At 40.6% G+C, this 18,393-nt stretch overlaps 1 protein-coding gene across 1 annotated transcript in view; it reads left to right on the top strand.

The window, feature by feature from the left end:
- The window catches only part of TRPC7 (transient receptor potential cation channel subfamily C member 7), a 164,725-nt gene that overhangs the window by 17,580 nt on the left and 128,752 nt on the right, over positions 1 to 18,393 (top strand). The window contains exon 3 of the mRNA XM_054556386.2: positions 411 to 1,231. Within this exon, the coding sequence (XP_054412361.1) occupies positions 411 to 1,231 (821 nt within the window). The remainder of the gene's footprint in view (positions 1 to 410; positions 1,232 to 18,393) is intronic.

Genomic DNA, 18,393 nt, shown 5'->3' with positions numbered 1-18,393 from the left:
TTTAATCCTCCTACAGACTCTGCAGCACATGTAAGTTATCCGCATTGTGCAGGTGGGAAAACTAAAGCACAGAGGGGTTTAGTGGCTCTCTCGACTTTGTACAAATGGAAATAAAACCAATAGCCTCCTGCCTGCTTCAGCCATACCGCCACCCTACGCCCCAGCCTCCATCTCTTATTAGGGTCCTTCTAAATCCATTTTTCAGCTCTGCCACCCGGTCTCCACCCAAGGCGTATAGAGGCAGACAACTGAGTCATATTCTACCACTTGAAACAAATAGTACAGGTAACCCAGTGTGTCTGAATCTCGATGATTAAGACAATGATTTGTAAGATTGCACAAGTCCTCATAAGATTCCAAGCATGATATTCTTTGTGTATCTCAACCATTTTTGTGTGCTTTACTGCTAGGGAATCTGCAGGAAAGTAACGGCATCTTTGCCTTGTCCCATAGGTTGAGGAGCAGCACCTTCAAAAACATGCAGCGCCGGCACACAACGCTGAGGGAGAAGGGCCGTCGCCAGGCCATCCGGGGTCCCGCCTACATGTTCAACGAGAAGGGCACCAGCCTGACGCCCGAGGAGGAGCGCTTCCTGGACTCGGCTGAGTATGGCAACATCCCGGTGGTCCGGAAAATGCTGGAGGAGTCCAAGACCCTCAACTTCAACTGTGTGGACTACATGGGGCAGAACGCGCTGCAGCTGGCCGTGGGCAATGAGCACCTAGAGGTCACGGAGCTGCTGCTGAAGAAGGAGAACCTGGCACGGGTGGGGGACGCGCTGCTGCTGGCCATCAGCAAGGGCTATGTGCGCATCGTGGAGGCCATCCTCAACCACCCGGCCTTCGCGCAGGGCCAGCGCCTGACGCTCAGCCCGCTGGAACAGGAGCTGCGCGACGACGATTTCTATGCCTACGACGAGGACGGCACGCGCTTCTCCCACGACATCACGCCCATCATCCTGGCGGCGCACTGCCAGGAGTATGAGATCGTGCACATTCTGCTGCTCAAGGGCGCCCGCATCGAGCGGCCCCACGACTACTTCTGCAAGTGCAATGAGTGCACCGAGAAACAGCGGAAAGACTCCTTCAGCCACTCGCGCTCGCGCATGAACGCCTACAAAGGACTGGCGAGTGCTGCCTACTTGTCCCTGTCCAGCGAAGACCCTGTCCTCACCGCCCTGGAGCTCAGCAACGAGTTAGCCAGACTAGCCAACATTGAGACTGAATTCAAGGTAACTCTCCCACTTAGCACCCTGCAGGCAGGTTGCTCAAGGGGCTCTTCCACGTGTGTCCAGTGTGAAATGGGTTATCTTCAAATCTAAGAAAGGGGGAAGCTTCGGGATCTTACTGGGCAGGCCCAGGGGAGGACGGGGACACATCTCACCTATCAGAGGTAGGCCTGAGGAAAAGCAGCCCTCTGGGTGAAATGTTTTAAACTACATAAATGCGGTAAGAAGTGACTTGAGTACAAACGCATGCAGTAAAAGGCCAGTGCAGGCAGGATTATGTTGTGGTTCTGATGTCAATGCCTTAGCTCTGCCTCAGGGAGCTCAGGAGTGTCTAGGACACCTAAGGACCTGTGGTTATTTCCTAGTGCAGGGCTTAGACTTCTTGATTATTTCACCTACGTGGCTTTGATTTGTCTTGTTCACATCTCTGTCTCATCCTGGAATGTCTTGTTCGGTCTCAGTCTAATAGGAAGACCTGGCTGCAGCTTTTCTTAAACCTGGGAAGCTCTTGCCATTTTCTTGTCAATGGGCTGAGGAGGAGGTTTAGGAAAATAAGAATGAAACTGTCTCTGTAGAGTTTGTCACCCTAGTAGATGAGCTCAGGCGAAAGCTCTAATTCAATCACTCTGAGAACACCTTGACCTGCCAGGTCAGCCTAGAGGATGCATCTCCAAAGTGCATTTTTCAATAGCAGGTCTGTGCTTTTATTGTCAACTGACATTCCACCTGAAAGAGAAAACTGGGCCCTAAAGTAGGAAATTCTTTTCACACAGTGTTTAATAATAATAAGAGCAATTTTTTTTCCATTTTGAGACAGAGTCTTGCACTGTCACCCAAGCTAGAGTGCAGTGGCGCGATCTTGGCTTACTGCAAGATCCACCTCCTAGGTTCATGCCATTCTCCTGCCTCAGCCTCCCAAGTAGCTGGGACTACAGGTGCCCACCACCATGTCCAGCTAATTTTTTGTATTTTTAGCAGAGACGGGGTTTCACCATGTTAGCCAGGATGGTCTTGATCTCCTGACCTCGTGATCTGCCCACCTCGGCCTCCCAAAGTGCTGAGATTATAGGCGTGAGCCACCATACTTGGCCAAGAGCAAATATTTAATGGGCACTTATTGTGTGCCTAGCACTAACAACCTTATCTATATGATCTTATTTAATCTTCTCAGCAACCATATGACATGAGTACTGTTATTAGCCTCATTTTATATGACAGCACAGAAGTAGAGAGAGGATCACATAGCTAGTAAATAGCAAAGCCATTTTTCTAATCTAAGCACTCAGACCCGAGTCAACTCTTAGCCACTTCAGGAAACTGAGGGCCAGAGCCTTGCTTGTATATTGAGCTTGTCAGGTTTCACTTGTTTTTACCTGAATGATAAAGGATTGCCCACTGCAGAAGGTATAGCTGGAAGAGTAGGAACCACAACTGGGCTCATTATTTCTCATCCTGCCATTCAACCAGAGACTATCATGTGCTACATGACATACAAAGAGTTATTGCACACAGAGCTGTTACCGCAAGTGAAAACTTCATGATCCAAACTAGATGTCATTGGGGGAGCTGCCCTTGTATGTCATACAATTATACAGCCAAGAATGGGTACCAGCTCATACCAAGGAAGGCTCTCCTGGGACAAGTTTTTCAGGGAAGGCTCAAAGGAGATGTAATTGGGTTGGGCCTTAATGAGCAGGAGTTGTTGGGTCATTAGGAAGAGACAGTAGGCATTTGGAGGAGGTAAGTGAAGATGAGTCTCAGAATGGGCCAGAGCAGGGAGGGTGAGTAGTTCCATGTGACTCAAATACAGGCTTCCTGTAGGCCATTCAGGAGGAATGCTGAAGAGATCAGTTGGGGAAGGATCTCAAAGGACCCAGCAGGTCAGGCTGAGCACTTTTAAGGTTGTCTTGTAGGAAAGGGAGAGCCATGGAAAGTAATTAGGGAACTAAAGTGATGAAAACTAGAGTTTGGGAAATTAACTTGTCTGGTAAATAAGATTAATTGGAGAATTTGGAGTGTGAGGCACTGGGACTGAAGAGGGAGAAAATTTTGTTGTATGTAGGTGAGGCCATGGAAGCCTCTGTAGGAAGACGCTCATGCCATAAGCCAGGGACAGAAAGGCCAGGCCAACAGGAGGTTGCAGGGGCCCACAAATTGGGACTAGATAATAATTATTTAAAAAGTTTACTTTATGTCATCTGTCTCCCATCTGAGACCCAACCACTAAATTGAAGCCACTTCTCTAAATCCTACATTGTATGGTCTCATCTGAAAAACTTGGTGGATGTAGAGGTAGAGATTACTGAAAGAAACTCTTAAGGAATATAGCCTCTTTTTTCTTTTTTTCTGTACAATAAACCTTACCTGCCAACATTAAGGTCAAGGATGTGCTAAGGAAAATTGGTTGAACTTTGCTTGTTATTCAGTCTTCTGACCTATTCTGCATTGGCCATGTGAAAGAAACAGCTGAACCAATTAATTCAGATATTTCAAGCCAAAAACTTTTTTAAAAATTCAAGCAAAAGAATATTTTTTTGGATCAGATTATCTGGAAAATTGCACAATTCTCTACTATATCTGGGAGCATGACAGCCTTACTAAATAAAATGATACTAAACTAACATTTGGAATTACATCTGAGCCATTTTTTTTAGTAAAACTCAAATCTGGCATATTTCAGTATTTGCAATATCTAAAACTGGAAGTTCGTTTGAAAGCATCTACTATATTTTGATTTTAAAAGTAAATATGAAAATTGTGGACAATTAAGAACACCAGTAATGTGATGAAAAATCCTTTCTACAATTCAGTGACTTACTTGGAGTAAGAGTTTGCATCAATACATTTGCTTGCTATTAACATCCACCTAGTTATCTTTATTTGAAGTAATGTCTTTTGGATTGTTGACAAATGGCACAGTATAAATTAACATAACTGTTCCTTTAGAACTTTATTACTTATTCAGCTAGCCTTATATGGGCATTCCTGACATTATAAATCTTCTCAGAGGAGAGCAGCTTAGCAGGAAAGAAGTCAAATTGTAATAAAAAAGAAAATAAAGAGCAAGAGAGTGTCTTCTAAAATGCACTCTTTCTGAATCTGTTCTGCTTTCAAGGGACCACATGTTGCTGCTTGTAGTCACATATTATGGAGATGACCTGATGCCATCAGTTGTGTAAAAAACTATCAGATTCTCATTGGAAATGTCATATGTCATCCTCCACATCCCCTAACTCATTCAGGGAAAAACTCTTCCTGACTAGGAAGCATCATCCATGAAAAGCCTGGATTTAGTTTTCCCAGGCTATTGTTTTTGGAGTCACTTTATCACCAGAATAGATACTAGTCATTAACAAAAATTTCAGCCAATGTCAAGGTCTTCAGCAAATTGTGGCTGGAGTTAGATGCCCGCTAGCAAGCCATTATTTTTGGTGTGGAAATCATGTAGCTGTTCAAGGATTTTCTTATGTCTCTCTAATCTTGGATCTAGAAAGATATTAAAACTTGATGTGGTCACTGGGGCCTCCCCAGTGCCTTGTGTGGTGCCCAATAAGCTAGTGAGCATTCTGGAAATACTTGATGAAGGGAATAAAGGAAATCCTAAAAGGATAATCATTTCAACTGATGAAGCAAGTGACTCCTTTTCTTTATGGTTTAAACTCTTCCTACATGGGTGGATTTAATAGTGGCGTTTGATGGACATAGTGAAACAAGGAAGCTCCAAAGAAAGTTACAAGCTGGCTGGGGGCACAAAGTCCATACACATTAAATAGCTGTTCCCAATCATTTGCTTCACTGTATGTGTATGGAGGGCAAAGTGTGTCTTCTTGATCTTCCCCACAGTACCTAAAATGGGTTTTGGGAGCACTGCCAACAAATGACATTTTGGTTGATTGGTTTATCTATGCAGTAGGAGCCAGAGAAAGGGAAGATTGGTGTGAGCTGGACTTCTCAGAAGTGCTTCGTCCTTGTGGAATATGTGCTGTCTGTGTAGAGGCACCTAGAGTAGCCAGGAAAAATAAAAAATTTGTCTACCTCAGTTGGGTAACAGCCAACAAGAACACAATGTGATGTCTGAAGCTCTCCTGAATTAATCTGCTTGGTTTTCTTCACTGATCATCTTTCTGATAAAATTGCTTAGGGTCCATTTTATTTTGCTAGTCTCCTTTATTTGCTTCCCAGTCAAATTCCTAGGCATTTTGTCTATGCATTTTATTTTTCTGTGGGGCTGTTATTTCAAAACGATTAGAGGAATTAATATTTCTTCCAACTGAGTTATGGAAACAGCAACGCCTGGTGGGGCAGGGCGGGGACATGGAAAGAAAGGATGACAAGGGAATATTGTAGAGTGAGGTTTAGGACTTTGGAAGGAAAGAGAAAGCAGTATGGGGTAGGGGTATCTCTCTTGCTTTCTCATCTTTTGCTTACATGTGAAAGCATCCAGTGTGCCCAAATCAGAGACTGTGGAAGCCCCACAAACACTGTATTGCAGTTATTTAACATCTGGTGGTTCTAAAGAATAACAAAGCTACAACTAAGAAGTCTCTTCCTGTTGACAAAATAGCACGGAGGCTGTCGATGGTGCTTCAGTCACAGGCAATTTATCCTTTGAGACCTCAGAGGGGAAGAGTAGGGGGCAAGAACTAACTTTATCCTACTTAAAGTGGTAATGATTTTTCTGTTTATCAATGGGTTGCTAACCACATGTATTATGAAAAATAGATGATGAATTATGTATTAATGTTTGTGCTGTCATTTTAAGACTCATGAAAATTCTCTGGGCCTAAAATACTACAAATTAAAAATGCAAATAATGATAAATCAGACCAATTTGCCACCTGCTATGATATCTAGAGAGATCCCATTGTGGAAGGTAAAGATGTTTAGGTGATAATTTGTAATCTGCTTGCAAACTTATCAGAATAGAAAAGGGAAGAGTGAGGAGAAGGAGTGACTTTGTCTTGTTGTGCCAGGGCTCAGAGCACATCTAACCTCTGGCTGTGTGCAGCCAGGGAGACAGGAAGTTGGGGAAAGGCCCCCACCTGGGCTGCCGCTGAATAAGCCTATTGCCCCAGCTTTCAGTGTTTGCACCAGTTTCTCACATACTTTCAATCATTTTAGAATTTTTAAATGTTACAGTCCAACACCCTGGGAAAAATATTATACATTTCCTTGAAGTTTGAAAGCTTGGCTGGTAGTATAAACAAATGCCTGCTTAACATGCAGGAAATGACTTGAAAATTGTTTCCTTTTCTATTGGGAAAATATTTTTTAAGCTATGAAGGCTGCAGGTCTTAAAAGGAAGTTTTATGTGTGTGATGTGTGCCTGTGTGTGTAAGACAGAATCTAGAAGAAAAGTCCTCAAAGCGTGAGCTTATACATTTGGCTGTACCTATCCACGGGTTCCACATCAATGGATTCAGCCAACTGTGGATGGAAAATATTCGGGGAAAAAAAAAAATCACAATACAATAAAAATAATACAGATAAATAAAACGTGGTAGAACAACTATTCACATAGCATTTACATTGTATTGGGTATTATAAATTCTCTGGAAATGATTTAAAGTATACAGGATATGCATAGGTTATATGCAAATATGATGCCATTTTATATCAGGGACTTGAGCACATTCAGATTTTGGTAGGGGGGAAGGTCATGGAACCAATCATCTACAGATACTGAGGGACGACTGTACACCATCTCTAATCCCCTCAGGGATCTGTGTCCCTCTGGTCCTGTGTTTGAGCATCTGATGATGCAGAAATGTGAGTAGAGGAAAGAAAGCTGATGAATATCAGGTGATGAGTTGATGGAACTGCCACTCAATAAGCATACACAGGTGAAATGTAGTCAAAGTGTGCATGCCTTTCCTCAGGGCCACACTAGGGCCTGGTCACACGACCCCATACCTGAGAGCAAGACCCAGGGACTGGCTTATCTCCAGAAAAGGGACAAAGTGACTTCTGCTTATGTTAGCTTTGTTTTTTTCTATTTTTCTGCCTAAGTGCCTAGGGGAATGCTTTTCCCAGAGCATCCATTAATGAGTCATCAAAGGAAAATGAGTCAATTAATGTGTGCTTTAATAACAACTTTTCATTGGGTCACAAATAGTGCCTAAAATTAGATGATGTTTCTGTTCTAGGGTCTATGTCATGAGTATCTGCCTCCAAGATACAGGGAGACTGTATGCTCTGGGTGACAGTTATTTGAGAGTGATAAAAGAGACAAGCGCAGAGGGGCAGGCCCTGGAGGGCACCCATTGCACCATGCTTCATCTCCTTGAGGCTGAGAAGCGGACAGTGAGGGTCTTGGCCCTGGAACCAGACTGACCTGGTTCTCTCTCCTACCAACCATGTAATCTTGGGCATCTATTGGAAGTTAGTTTCCTCATTTGAAATATGGAGGGTAGGATACAGTCATGTGTTACTTAATGAAGATATGTCCTGAAAAATGCATCGTTAAGCAATTTCATCACTGTGTGAACATCATAGAGTGTACCTACACAAACCTAAATGATATAGCTCACTACACACCTGGGCTATATGGGATAGCCTCTTGCTCCTAGGCTATAAACCTGTGCAGCATGTTACTGTACTGAACACTGTAGACAATTGTAATATAGTGGTCAGGATTTGTGTATATAACATATTTAAATAGGAAAGGCACAGTAAAATACAGTATAAAAATTTTTAATGATATACCTGTATAGGGCAGCTCCATTATAATCTCATGGGACCACTGTCATATATACAGTCCATTCTGGAGTGAAATGCTATTATGCCATGCATGACTGTACTTCAGTTGTAACTTGACCAAAATGGAATGCTTGTTTTCTCCACCCAAACATTTGCTCTTACCCTAATCTGTCCAACTCTGTAAGTGACATTGCCATTTATCAAGTTGCTAAGAAATTTCTACACTTCATCCCATTTAACCTGCAGAAAATCCTGGCACATATAGTATTAAGTAAATATTAGCTCAGTAAATAGACAAATAAATCAGTGATCAAATTAATGAATAATGACCTCCCAGGGTGTTGGTGAGGATTAAATGAGATAAAAAATACATAACTTCTTACAGAGAAGCTGATATACATAATAAGCACTATAAATTTTTCACCAGAGAGCTCCACGAAGCTCTTTCTGTTTCTCAGCACCCACTGGATTTTCAGCACCACAACTTTTCCTCCCAGTAACACGGCTTAAAATTCAGCACCTCCTCTATTCAGAGGGTCTTGCTGATTTCTGCTAAGCTTCCCATTCCCATGGCAGATTTTTCCAGCACAAGAAAACAACTAGGCTGTACGTGTGAGCTCCATGGTTAAAAATAGGCCAAGGGAATATTTTCCAATTGAAAAAAATGCAGAACACTAAAACTGAATAAGCTTAGAGTGCTGCTAACATATTAGTGTGGGGAGAGGCGATGTGGGCTGGAAAGATAGAGAAGCAAAAGAGGAGGAGGGAGGAAATGGGCAGGCAGAGATCCTGCCAAATACAGAGATTATTTTTTGAAAAATATCTCCGTGGAAAAGATTCATCACTACACATAAAAAAATTGAGAAAAATCATTTCCTACACAAGTGCAACTATCAGTCTGAAATATCAGAGATATGGAGAAAATGGAAACAGTTCTTTGAGAATGTTAGCCAATGAGTAGTAGCACAAATTAAATCAAATGGAAATGCAGAGATTTTTCTCTGAAAAAAATAATTACAATGCTATATACATTAATCAGAGTAGAGTAGCATTAATCAAGTATGCTGCACACACCATCTGCAGGGAGCCACATGTTTTATTAGCAGTAAATTCACACTCAGATTAAATACAGAAAATATTTATCAGGATGGGGACAAGATCTACAGACTCAGAATATCAGAGCTAGGCAGGCCCTAGTAACAGAGCCATCTGAAAATTCCCTATTCTTGCAATGAATACATATAAAGCTTCTAGTCTGGACAAGGCTCTGAGTTGGATGCTGACATAAAATGAACAAGATAAAGTTCCTGCCCTCAAGGACCTTATTGTCAAGGGGAGAAGATACGTGTCCTTCATGTAATCATACCAATAAACACAGCATTAAAATTGTGCTAGAAAATAAAAATGCAATTTTAAAAGAGTTGTCTCAATGGGACAGCTTACAGCAATGTCTAAAATGAAACCCAGTGGAATAAAAGAGATAAATGGACAACAGAGAATAGGAAAGAGGGTTCTGAGTGTGGAAATGACACATGAAATAGCCCAGTGAAGGGAAGGAGACAAAGAAGCCCATTCCGAGAATTGTGAGTAACATGGTCTGGATCTACTGGAGGGAGTAAACAGAAGTAGCAGGTGACATGGATGCTAAAGAGACCTTAGCCATGGCTTTACCATTAGTGGCCATGTAAGAAGTTGGACTTCATTGTAGGGTGAATGGTGAGGCATCGGATGTTTTCAGCAAGTGAGTTGTATATGCAGTTTGGGAAGATCTGCTCTACCTGCTATAGAAAATGGATTGGAGAGCACAAGAATGGAAAGAGTTGGAAGGCCTGTATAGGAAGATGAGACTCTCCCGGGAAGGGGTGAGTGGCATATGAATGCAGAAGGACTAGCGCATCTCCACCAGCAGGTGTTTCATTGCAGATGAAGCCACAGCACAGCTGGAGCAGGTGACTGGCTCCTGGCTGCTTCCAGGACCACTGTTTTGTCTTTAAGCTCCCCAGGACCCTGCTTTTCCTATCTCTGGAACCTCTCAGTGCTTCACAGTGGTGCTCCAGGCAGTGGAGAGAAATAGGGACAGGAAGCAGAACAGAGACAGCTCTTTAACTTCTCCTCTAAGACAGGAGCCCAGTAAAATAGAAGCAGAACAGGAGAGTGATGTCAATTCCAATTTTTCACCTTGATCTTTGATGGAAAATTGACCTTGACCTTAGAAGAGAGTGTGTCCCAGGCTCGGCCAAATTGTTCTTTGCAAAGCGGAGGTATTGGAAAGTGGGTTCAGAAGTGATAACCCCAGAATGGAAAGGATTCCAGTGGACTTTAATCTTCCTATTGCATTTTCAAGATTCTAAAAACATCTTTCTCTCTCTGTTGGCTGCATGAACCAAGTAAATTTTTCATTAAAGTACAGGAAAATGACTGAATCTACTATCTGATTTATGTTAAACTAAAGCTCATTTTAGCATAAATAAAGATATGGAGTAGACCTCCCCTTCTCCTTCCTTCTCCTTTCCTTCATGGGACTTTGGACATTCAAAATGCCATGCCAGCAAGAGACTGGGTGCAATCGAGGCTTTTCTGGCCACCCAAAATCTCCTTTGGCAAATACTCAATTGAGTGTGGGTGGTTGTTTGAGTTTCTGAGTGCCACAATAACAAAGTAGCACAAACGTGGTGACTTAAAACCACAGAACCTTATTCTCTCACAGTACTGAGGGCTAGAGGTCCAAAATCAAGGTGTTAGCAGGATCATGCCCTCCTTGGAGGCTCTAGGAGAGGATCTGTCCTTGCCTCTTCCTAGTTTCTGGTGGTTTCTGCCAAGCCTTGACTTGTCAAGGCACCACTCCAGTCTCTGCCTCTGTTATAATGCAGTAGGGTTCTTGCTGTGTGTTTCTATGTTAATTCTCTTCTGATAAGGACACCAGTCATTTGGGATTGAGGATCCACCCTATTCCAATAAGACTTCATCTTAACTAGTTACACCAGCAAATATCCCATTTCCATTACCAGGAAGGACATGCATTGGGGTGCGGGGTGCTATGCAACTCAGTACATTAGGGTAAGCACCAGGTTGAGATAAACTGGCGAAGGCTGAGACCAGGAATCCAGGAAGACCTCCAGTAGGGCAAACTAGGCCAGAGGTCAGTGACTCATACCATGGGTCATATATTCTAGGAAGCCAAAGATAATCCTAACTAAGAGGTCAGTCTGGAGGAAACCGGAGGTTATTGATTTCTTGGTTATTGACCAAGCACAAACCAAGCCAGTGATATGGGAACTTCATAAATGTGTGTGTCCATGTGTTGTGTGTATGTGTACACGTGTGTGTGTTGTATATGTACATGGTGTGTGTGTTGCATGTATGTGTACATATGTGTGTGCGCGCACTCATGGTGTTGGGAAAAGCAGAACAGATAAAAGGAGGGAGGGCAGCCGAGAGAGGAAACTTGGTATTGGGGACAGTGCCCTCTCAAGTATGACAAAAACCTTTTAAAGTGTTGGGTTTGGGGATAATAAAAGTAAAACACTGCTGATTATAGAATTTTTAAAAATATAGAAGAGCAGAAGAACAAAAATATTAGCATTAATTCCACCATCTAAGAATAGTTCATTTTTTTAATTTAATTTTTTATTTATATCTATTTTTTATTATACTTTAAGTTCTAGGGTACATGTGCACAACGTGCAGCTTTGTTACATGTGTATACATCTGCCATGTTGGTGTGCTGCACCCATTAACTCGTTGTTTACATTAGGTATATCTCCTTAATGCTATCCCTCCCTCCACCCCACAACAGGCCTCGGTGTGTGAGATACAGACCAATGGAACAGAACAGAGCCCTCAGAAATAATACCACACATCTACAACTATCTGATCTTTGACAAACCTGACAAAAACAAGAAATGGGGAAAGGATTCCCTATTTAACAAATGGTGCTGGGAAAACTGGCTAGCCATATGTAAAAAGCTGAAACTGGATCCCTTCCTTACACCTTATACAAAAATTAATTTAAGATGGATTAAAGAGTTAAATCTTAGACCTAAAACCATAAAAACCCTAGAAAAAAACCTAGGCAATACCATTCAGGACATAGGCATGGGCAAGGACTTCATGTCTAAAACACCAAAAGCAATGGCAACAAAAGCCAAAATTGACAAATGGGATCTAATTAAACTAAAGAGCTTCTGCACAGCAAAATAAACTACCATCAGAGTGAACAGGCAGCCTACAGAATGGGAGAAAATTTTTGCAATCTACTCATCTGACAAAGGGCTAATATCCAGAATCTACAAATAACTCTTTTTTTTTTTTTTTTTTTTTTTTTTTTTTTGAGGCAGAGTCTCGCTCTGTCGCCCAGCCTGGAGTGCAGTGGCTTGATCTCGGCTCACTGCAACCACCACCTTCCAGGTTCAAGTGATTCTCCCGCCTCAGCCTCCCAAGTACTGGGATTACAGGCGCCTGCCACCACGCCCTTATTTTTGTATTTTTGTGTTTTTAGTAGAGACAGAGTTTTGCCATGTTGGCCAGGCTGGTCTCAAACTCCTGACCTCAGGTGATCTGCCCGCCTCGGCCTCCCAAAGTGCTGGGATTACAGGCGTGAGCCACCGCACCTGGCCAGAATAGTTCATATTTTGGTGTTTCCTCCTAATCCTCCCCAATCTCCAGGTACAAAAATTTGAATTAATACTATAACTCAGTTGATGGAACATTATCAACATATTTTTATTTCCCTTCATATTTTATCCCTACTTCCATTATCCTTCCCCTCCAAAAAGCATCCTTTTTGATATATTTAATGTATGTAGATATATAAGTATGTATCTATCAAAAATTCAAGAAATGTGACTTTTGCATCCACTATGTTCTCAAGATTCTAGAGGGTGGGACTTAAAGACCATCAAAACCCTGTAGTCTCTGCCCTCATGGAGCTTACATTCTAATGGAAATTATGAAAAAATATGGTGGTTGTTTTGCGTGTGTGCTTGCACATGTGTTTAGTTTATTGCTTCTGTCTGCTGCCTACTACTCTATTTCCTGCACCTACAGTATTTGACTGGCTCATTCTCTTAGTGATAGACACCCAGGCTGCCTCTCACTTGTTGTTACCACAAAGGAGGCTGCAAAGAACATCCTATACCCCCTTACAATCCTATTCAAGCATTCTTGTGTTCTAGACTCAGGAAGGAATACCCATGGCTAGGTTCAGTGAACACAGCAGACTAACTCCCAGAAGACCCACCCTAGTCTATACTCTCTCAGGGTCTTTGATGTGCCACATGCTGCTGTCTAATATTTGCCAGTATGAGAAATGTAAAGTCATTTTAATTTGTGTTTCTCTAATTGCTAGTGAGGCTGACCACTTCCTATACTGTCTAGACATGTAGGCTTCTCCTTTCTATGAATTGCCTACTTTGATCTTTTCTTCACCTACATTTTAAAAAATTTTAACTTTTATTTTAGGTTCAGGGATACATGTGCATATTTATTATGTAGGTATATTGCATGTCACAGGGGTTTGGTTTACAGTTTATTTCATCATCCAGGTAATAAGTACCAGGGTAAAAACTACCCGATAGGTAGTTTTTTGTTCTTCACCCTCCTTCCAGCCTTCATTCTTGAGTAGGCCCTAGAGTCTGTTATCCATGTGTCTTTGTGTCCATGTGTGCTCAGTGTTTAGCTCCCACTTGTAAGTGAAAACATGCAGTATTTGGTTTACTGTTCCTGTGTTAGTTTGCTTCGGATAATGGCCTCCAGCTCCATCATGTTGCCGCAAAGACATGATCTCATTTTTTTATGGCTGCATAGTATTCCATGGTATTTATGTACATTTTCTTTATCCAGTCTAGCATTGATGAGCATTGAGGTTGATTCTCTGTCTTTGCTATTGTAAATAGTGCTGTGATTAACATACACATGCATATGTCTTTATGGTAGAATGATTTATACTCCTTTGGGTATATACACAATAATGCTTTACCCACTTTTTATCAGGATTTCTGTCTTGAGGTATTAAAAATACCTTTTTTGCAAGTGTTCTTTATGTATTCTAAATACTAGTTCCTTCTCTATTTCAGACATTGCAAATATCTTTTCCCAGTGTGTCACTCATCTGTGTAGGGGCAAAAAGGGAGTAATACCTTTTCCATCACCTGTCACAAGGTTCACCCCTGTAACAAATCACAGATTAACAAGAGAAAAACATAAATTTATTTAACAAAGTTTTACATGACATGGATGCTTTCAGAAGTGAAGACCTTAAGACCCAGGAAGAAATGTCTATTTTTATGCTAAGTTTAGATGAAGAACAGCCAGCCATATAAAAATGTGATTGGACAAAAGGGTATGATCTAATGGTAATAGACCAAGGCCTGTCTGTTCAGATTCTTCTCGGTTTCTCTGTGTAGTATTCCTTCCTCCAAGGAATAGGGAAGGACCCGTTTGGAATAAGGATCTTATTTCCTATTTTCTAGCAAAGTAGGTCAGAGAATTTCAAGGACATCTCTCGCAAAGGCTGGGGAAGGTCAGAGTGACCTTACTACTAAGGCCCTACAAATCTCCTTCAGTTCAAAGTGCCTTGGGGTAGCATTTTTGAGCCCCAACATCAGTTATATTCATCTATCATTCTTTGTTGAACAGAAAACCTTGCTTTTGAAATGGTTTATGCGTTTAGTCTTGTTAAGAAATTATTTCCCACTTATGCATTTAGTCTTGTTAAGAAATTATTTCCCACTTAAGGTTATGAAGAAGTATTCTATATTACATCTTTTTTTTCTTCTATTACTTTCATTAGCTTTACCATTCACTTTTAAGTCCTTAGTACAGCTGGAGCTTGCTTTTGTATGTCGAGTGAGTTTGTTTCAGTTTTTGCTTTTCTCTGTGTGTTTAGTTTCCCAGTTTCATCCATTAAATAATCCAACTTTTCCCCACTAATCTCTATCCACCTCTATCACATACCAATTCCCAAATACATGTTTCTGTTTCTTTGTTTTCTATTCCATTCCAGTGTTCTATCTGACAATTTCTCCATTCTTTCTTCCACAGTTTCATCCTAGGACTTTGTTTTGTGACCTATTACCAAGTGGGGAGATCCAGTTATATTTTCTGTGCATAGATTTGTTTGTCTCAAACAATTGTTACAAGGCTGTATAGTAATTTGGAATCCTGCTTTTCTCACTGAATATTGTTAATTTTGGCATTTCTCCCATGTTTTGTCAACACTTTATAAACATCAATTCCTAGAAAATATAGTGTCACCATCAATAAAACCAAATCTCACAATCCAGTGTGTTTCCACCATAGAACAACTTCTGCAGCCTAATATAAGGTGAGGGTAGGCCCCAGGGACTGAGGCAGGGTCAAGTCTGCAGGAGATGGGATAAGGTGTTCTGATCCCTGACTAGGGAGAGACAGATGATGGCTGGGCCCAGACTTGGCTTCCACAGGTCAGCTTCAGCCATTCTTTCCAAAACATAACCCCTACTCCCAGGGGTCAGTGATGATCCATTTAGAAGGAAGAAGAACACTCATTTTTCAAGAGGATCTTTCTCTTACACACCCAGCAGTCTGCACCCCTCAGTAGAACTGAATACAGATCCCTGGGATTCTTGATATTCTTGGCCAGCTCTCCAGGATGGGCTTGGTGAACAGAGGGAGGCATGTGAGCTCACATCTAAGTACCAGCCCAGCCCCTGGGGGGACCATGCAGGACCCAGGCAGCTTCATGGCCTGTTACCTTGATGGAATTTTTACCACTCTTTGTTGAGGTTATATTTCAAAAACACTTAGAAGGCCTGTGAAAATTACACATTAGGGGTTAGAAAAGAAGTGATAGAGTAGGGGATGGAGAAAGCCAACAAGACATGAATAAATTACTGAAAGTCTACTAAAAAAAAATTGGTAAGGGCTGTTTTTTGTATTTCCTAAGGATCAACAAGAGGGAGCTGGAATTAAAAATCAGTGAGAAGAGGGCTAAGATCAGAGACTTGTTCTTAAAACGACTTCAGCAACATGGCCCAGATATGCATAATATATTTCAGGTGAATTAAGCCACAATATGGACAGGAACCAAACTGTGCTAATCATCTGAGATCCCATGTTGCTGCTGGATCTGTAACTGGTTGAAAAATTCATTGTCAGAAGCAGGAGCTAAGCCTGGAGCAGCCAAGAGTTTGGTTTATCCTTGAATTACCTGAATAGCGACTGTTGTACAGGAATAAGGGATAAATGAAGAAATCATTCATCTTCTTTTCAATTTTTTAATCAAAGGAATATATGATATGAAAAATCATCCAAATAGGACCCAAAATAGAGAGCAAGAAGTAAGCTCCTCTTCCTTAACCCTCTCTTTGCCCCAGTGTCAATTCCCAGACTCAGCCTTATTAATAATTTATTTTATATCTGGGCATAAATCTTTTATTTATACATAGGGGTGTGTGTGTGTATATATATATATGTGTGTATATATATGTGTATATATATGTGTATATATGTAAATATATGTATATATGTTAATTTATTTACTTTTTGCCTTAAAATTATTAAAATATACCCCACATTCAGTTCCCAACTGGCTTTTTTTTTAATTAATAATAAAATCTGGCAGAAATGTCTGTCCATATCAGCATCTCCAAGTCTACCTCTTTCTCCCCAATAGCTGTAGTGTTCCACAAGATAGAGGCACTGTAACTTATGTATCATTTCCCTATTGATGAACTTTAGGCTAGTTCCAGTTTTCTGTTTTAATGAACAGTTCTATATTAAACCTCATTAATATATACAACTTTCTGTACTTCTGTGACCACATCTGTAAATTAAACTCCCCAAAATGGAGTTGCTGGGTCAAAGAGCACTGGCACTGAAAACTATATAAGAGATTGATAATTGCCCTCCCAGAAGGCAGCCTCAAATCATAAATTTCACTGACAGAGAGAATGAGTCTCTTTTCCTCACTTCCTTCCAGACAGTGTGTGTTAGCAAATTTTTAAATGGTTGCTGATTTTGTAGGAGAGAAACAGTATCTCAGTGCCATTTTAATTTGAATTTCTTTTATGAGTAAGACTAAACAACTCTTATTTAATGTTCATTTGTATTTCTTTTTCTGTGAATTGTCTTCCGGTGTCTTTTGTCCATTTTTTCTTGGCTCATTACTGTTTTTACTGTTTTTTATGAAAAAAATCGACGTTTATCTATTTTGTGTGTTGCAAATATTTTTTCAACTTGCCTTTTTATCTCCTTTATGGTATTCTTTTCTGAACAGAAATTTTATTCAAATTTTATGCTTTCTTATTTGTGAGTTTTTTCAGTTTGGCTTGTGGATTTCATGTCATGCTTTAAAAGGCTACTCCACAATTATTTTTATTGATAAATAATAAGTGTATATATTTATGGTATATAATGTGATGTTTTCTTATGTGTATACATTATATAATGATCAAATCAGGTTAATTAAGATATTAATCACCTCAAATACTTATTTCTTTACAGTGAAAATATTTAAAGTCCTTTTTTTAGTTTTTTTAAATATACGTTATTATAATCTATAGTCACCATGTTGACTATAGTCACCATGTTGACTCTGTACTTTGGGACCAACATCTCCCATTTCCTTACCCACCCCACCCACCACCAATCTACTCTCTAATTCTACAAGTTCAACTATTTTAGATTCCATATAAATAAAATCATGTGGTATTTGTCTGTGCCTAGCTTATTTCACTTAGCATAATTCCTCTAGGTTCATCCATATTGTGGCAAATAACAAGAACTTCTTGCTTTTGTAAGACTAGATAGTATTCCAGTGCATATATACCACATTTTTTAATCCATTCATTCATTGATGGCCTTTTGGTTTTCCCCTTGTCTTCACTATTGCAAATAATACTGCAATTAACATGGGAGTGCAGATTTCTCTTTGATGTACTGATTTCAATTCCTCAAAGGTTATTTTTTTAATGCACCTGCGTTCTCTTCTAGTATTTCTATGGCTTTATTTTTAACTCCTCTGAAATTTATTCTGTTATAAAGAGGACATCCTCTCAGTTTGTTGTTGTTGTTGTTGTTGTTCCAGTAGAGAGAGTTTAATTATCACCAGGCTGCTGAGCAGAAGGACAGGAGATATTTCTCAATTCTGCCTTCCCAAGAACTCGGAAGCTAGGGTTTTTAAGAATAATTTAGTGGGCAGGGACTAGAGAATGGGTACTGCTGATTGGTTGGGGACGAAATCATAGGAATGTCAAAACTGTCTTCATGCACTGAGTCCATTTCTGGGTGGGGGACACAGGACCTTTTGAGTCAGTTTCTTGGTATGAATCACAGGTCCAAGTGGAGTTAGTTGGTCACCAGAATGCAAAAGTCTGAAAAAGATCTCAAACATTGTCTTAGGTTTGACAATAGTGATGTTATCTATAGGACCAATTGGAGAATTTACAAATAACTTCCAGTTACATGACACCTGATCAGTAAGCAGT

The sequence above is a fragment of the Pongo abelii genome, chromosome 4 (assembly GCF_028885655.2).
Source record: "Pongo abelii isolate AG06213 chromosome 4, NHGRI_mPonAbe1-v2.0_pri, whole genome shotgun sequence".
In the NCBI taxonomy this organism is placed as follows: Eukaryota; Metazoa; Chordata; class Mammalia; order Primates; family Hominidae; genus Pongo; species Pongo abelii.
Note: the sequence above shows the minus strand (reverse complement) of the source record. Positions and strands in the feature narration are given on the sequence as shown.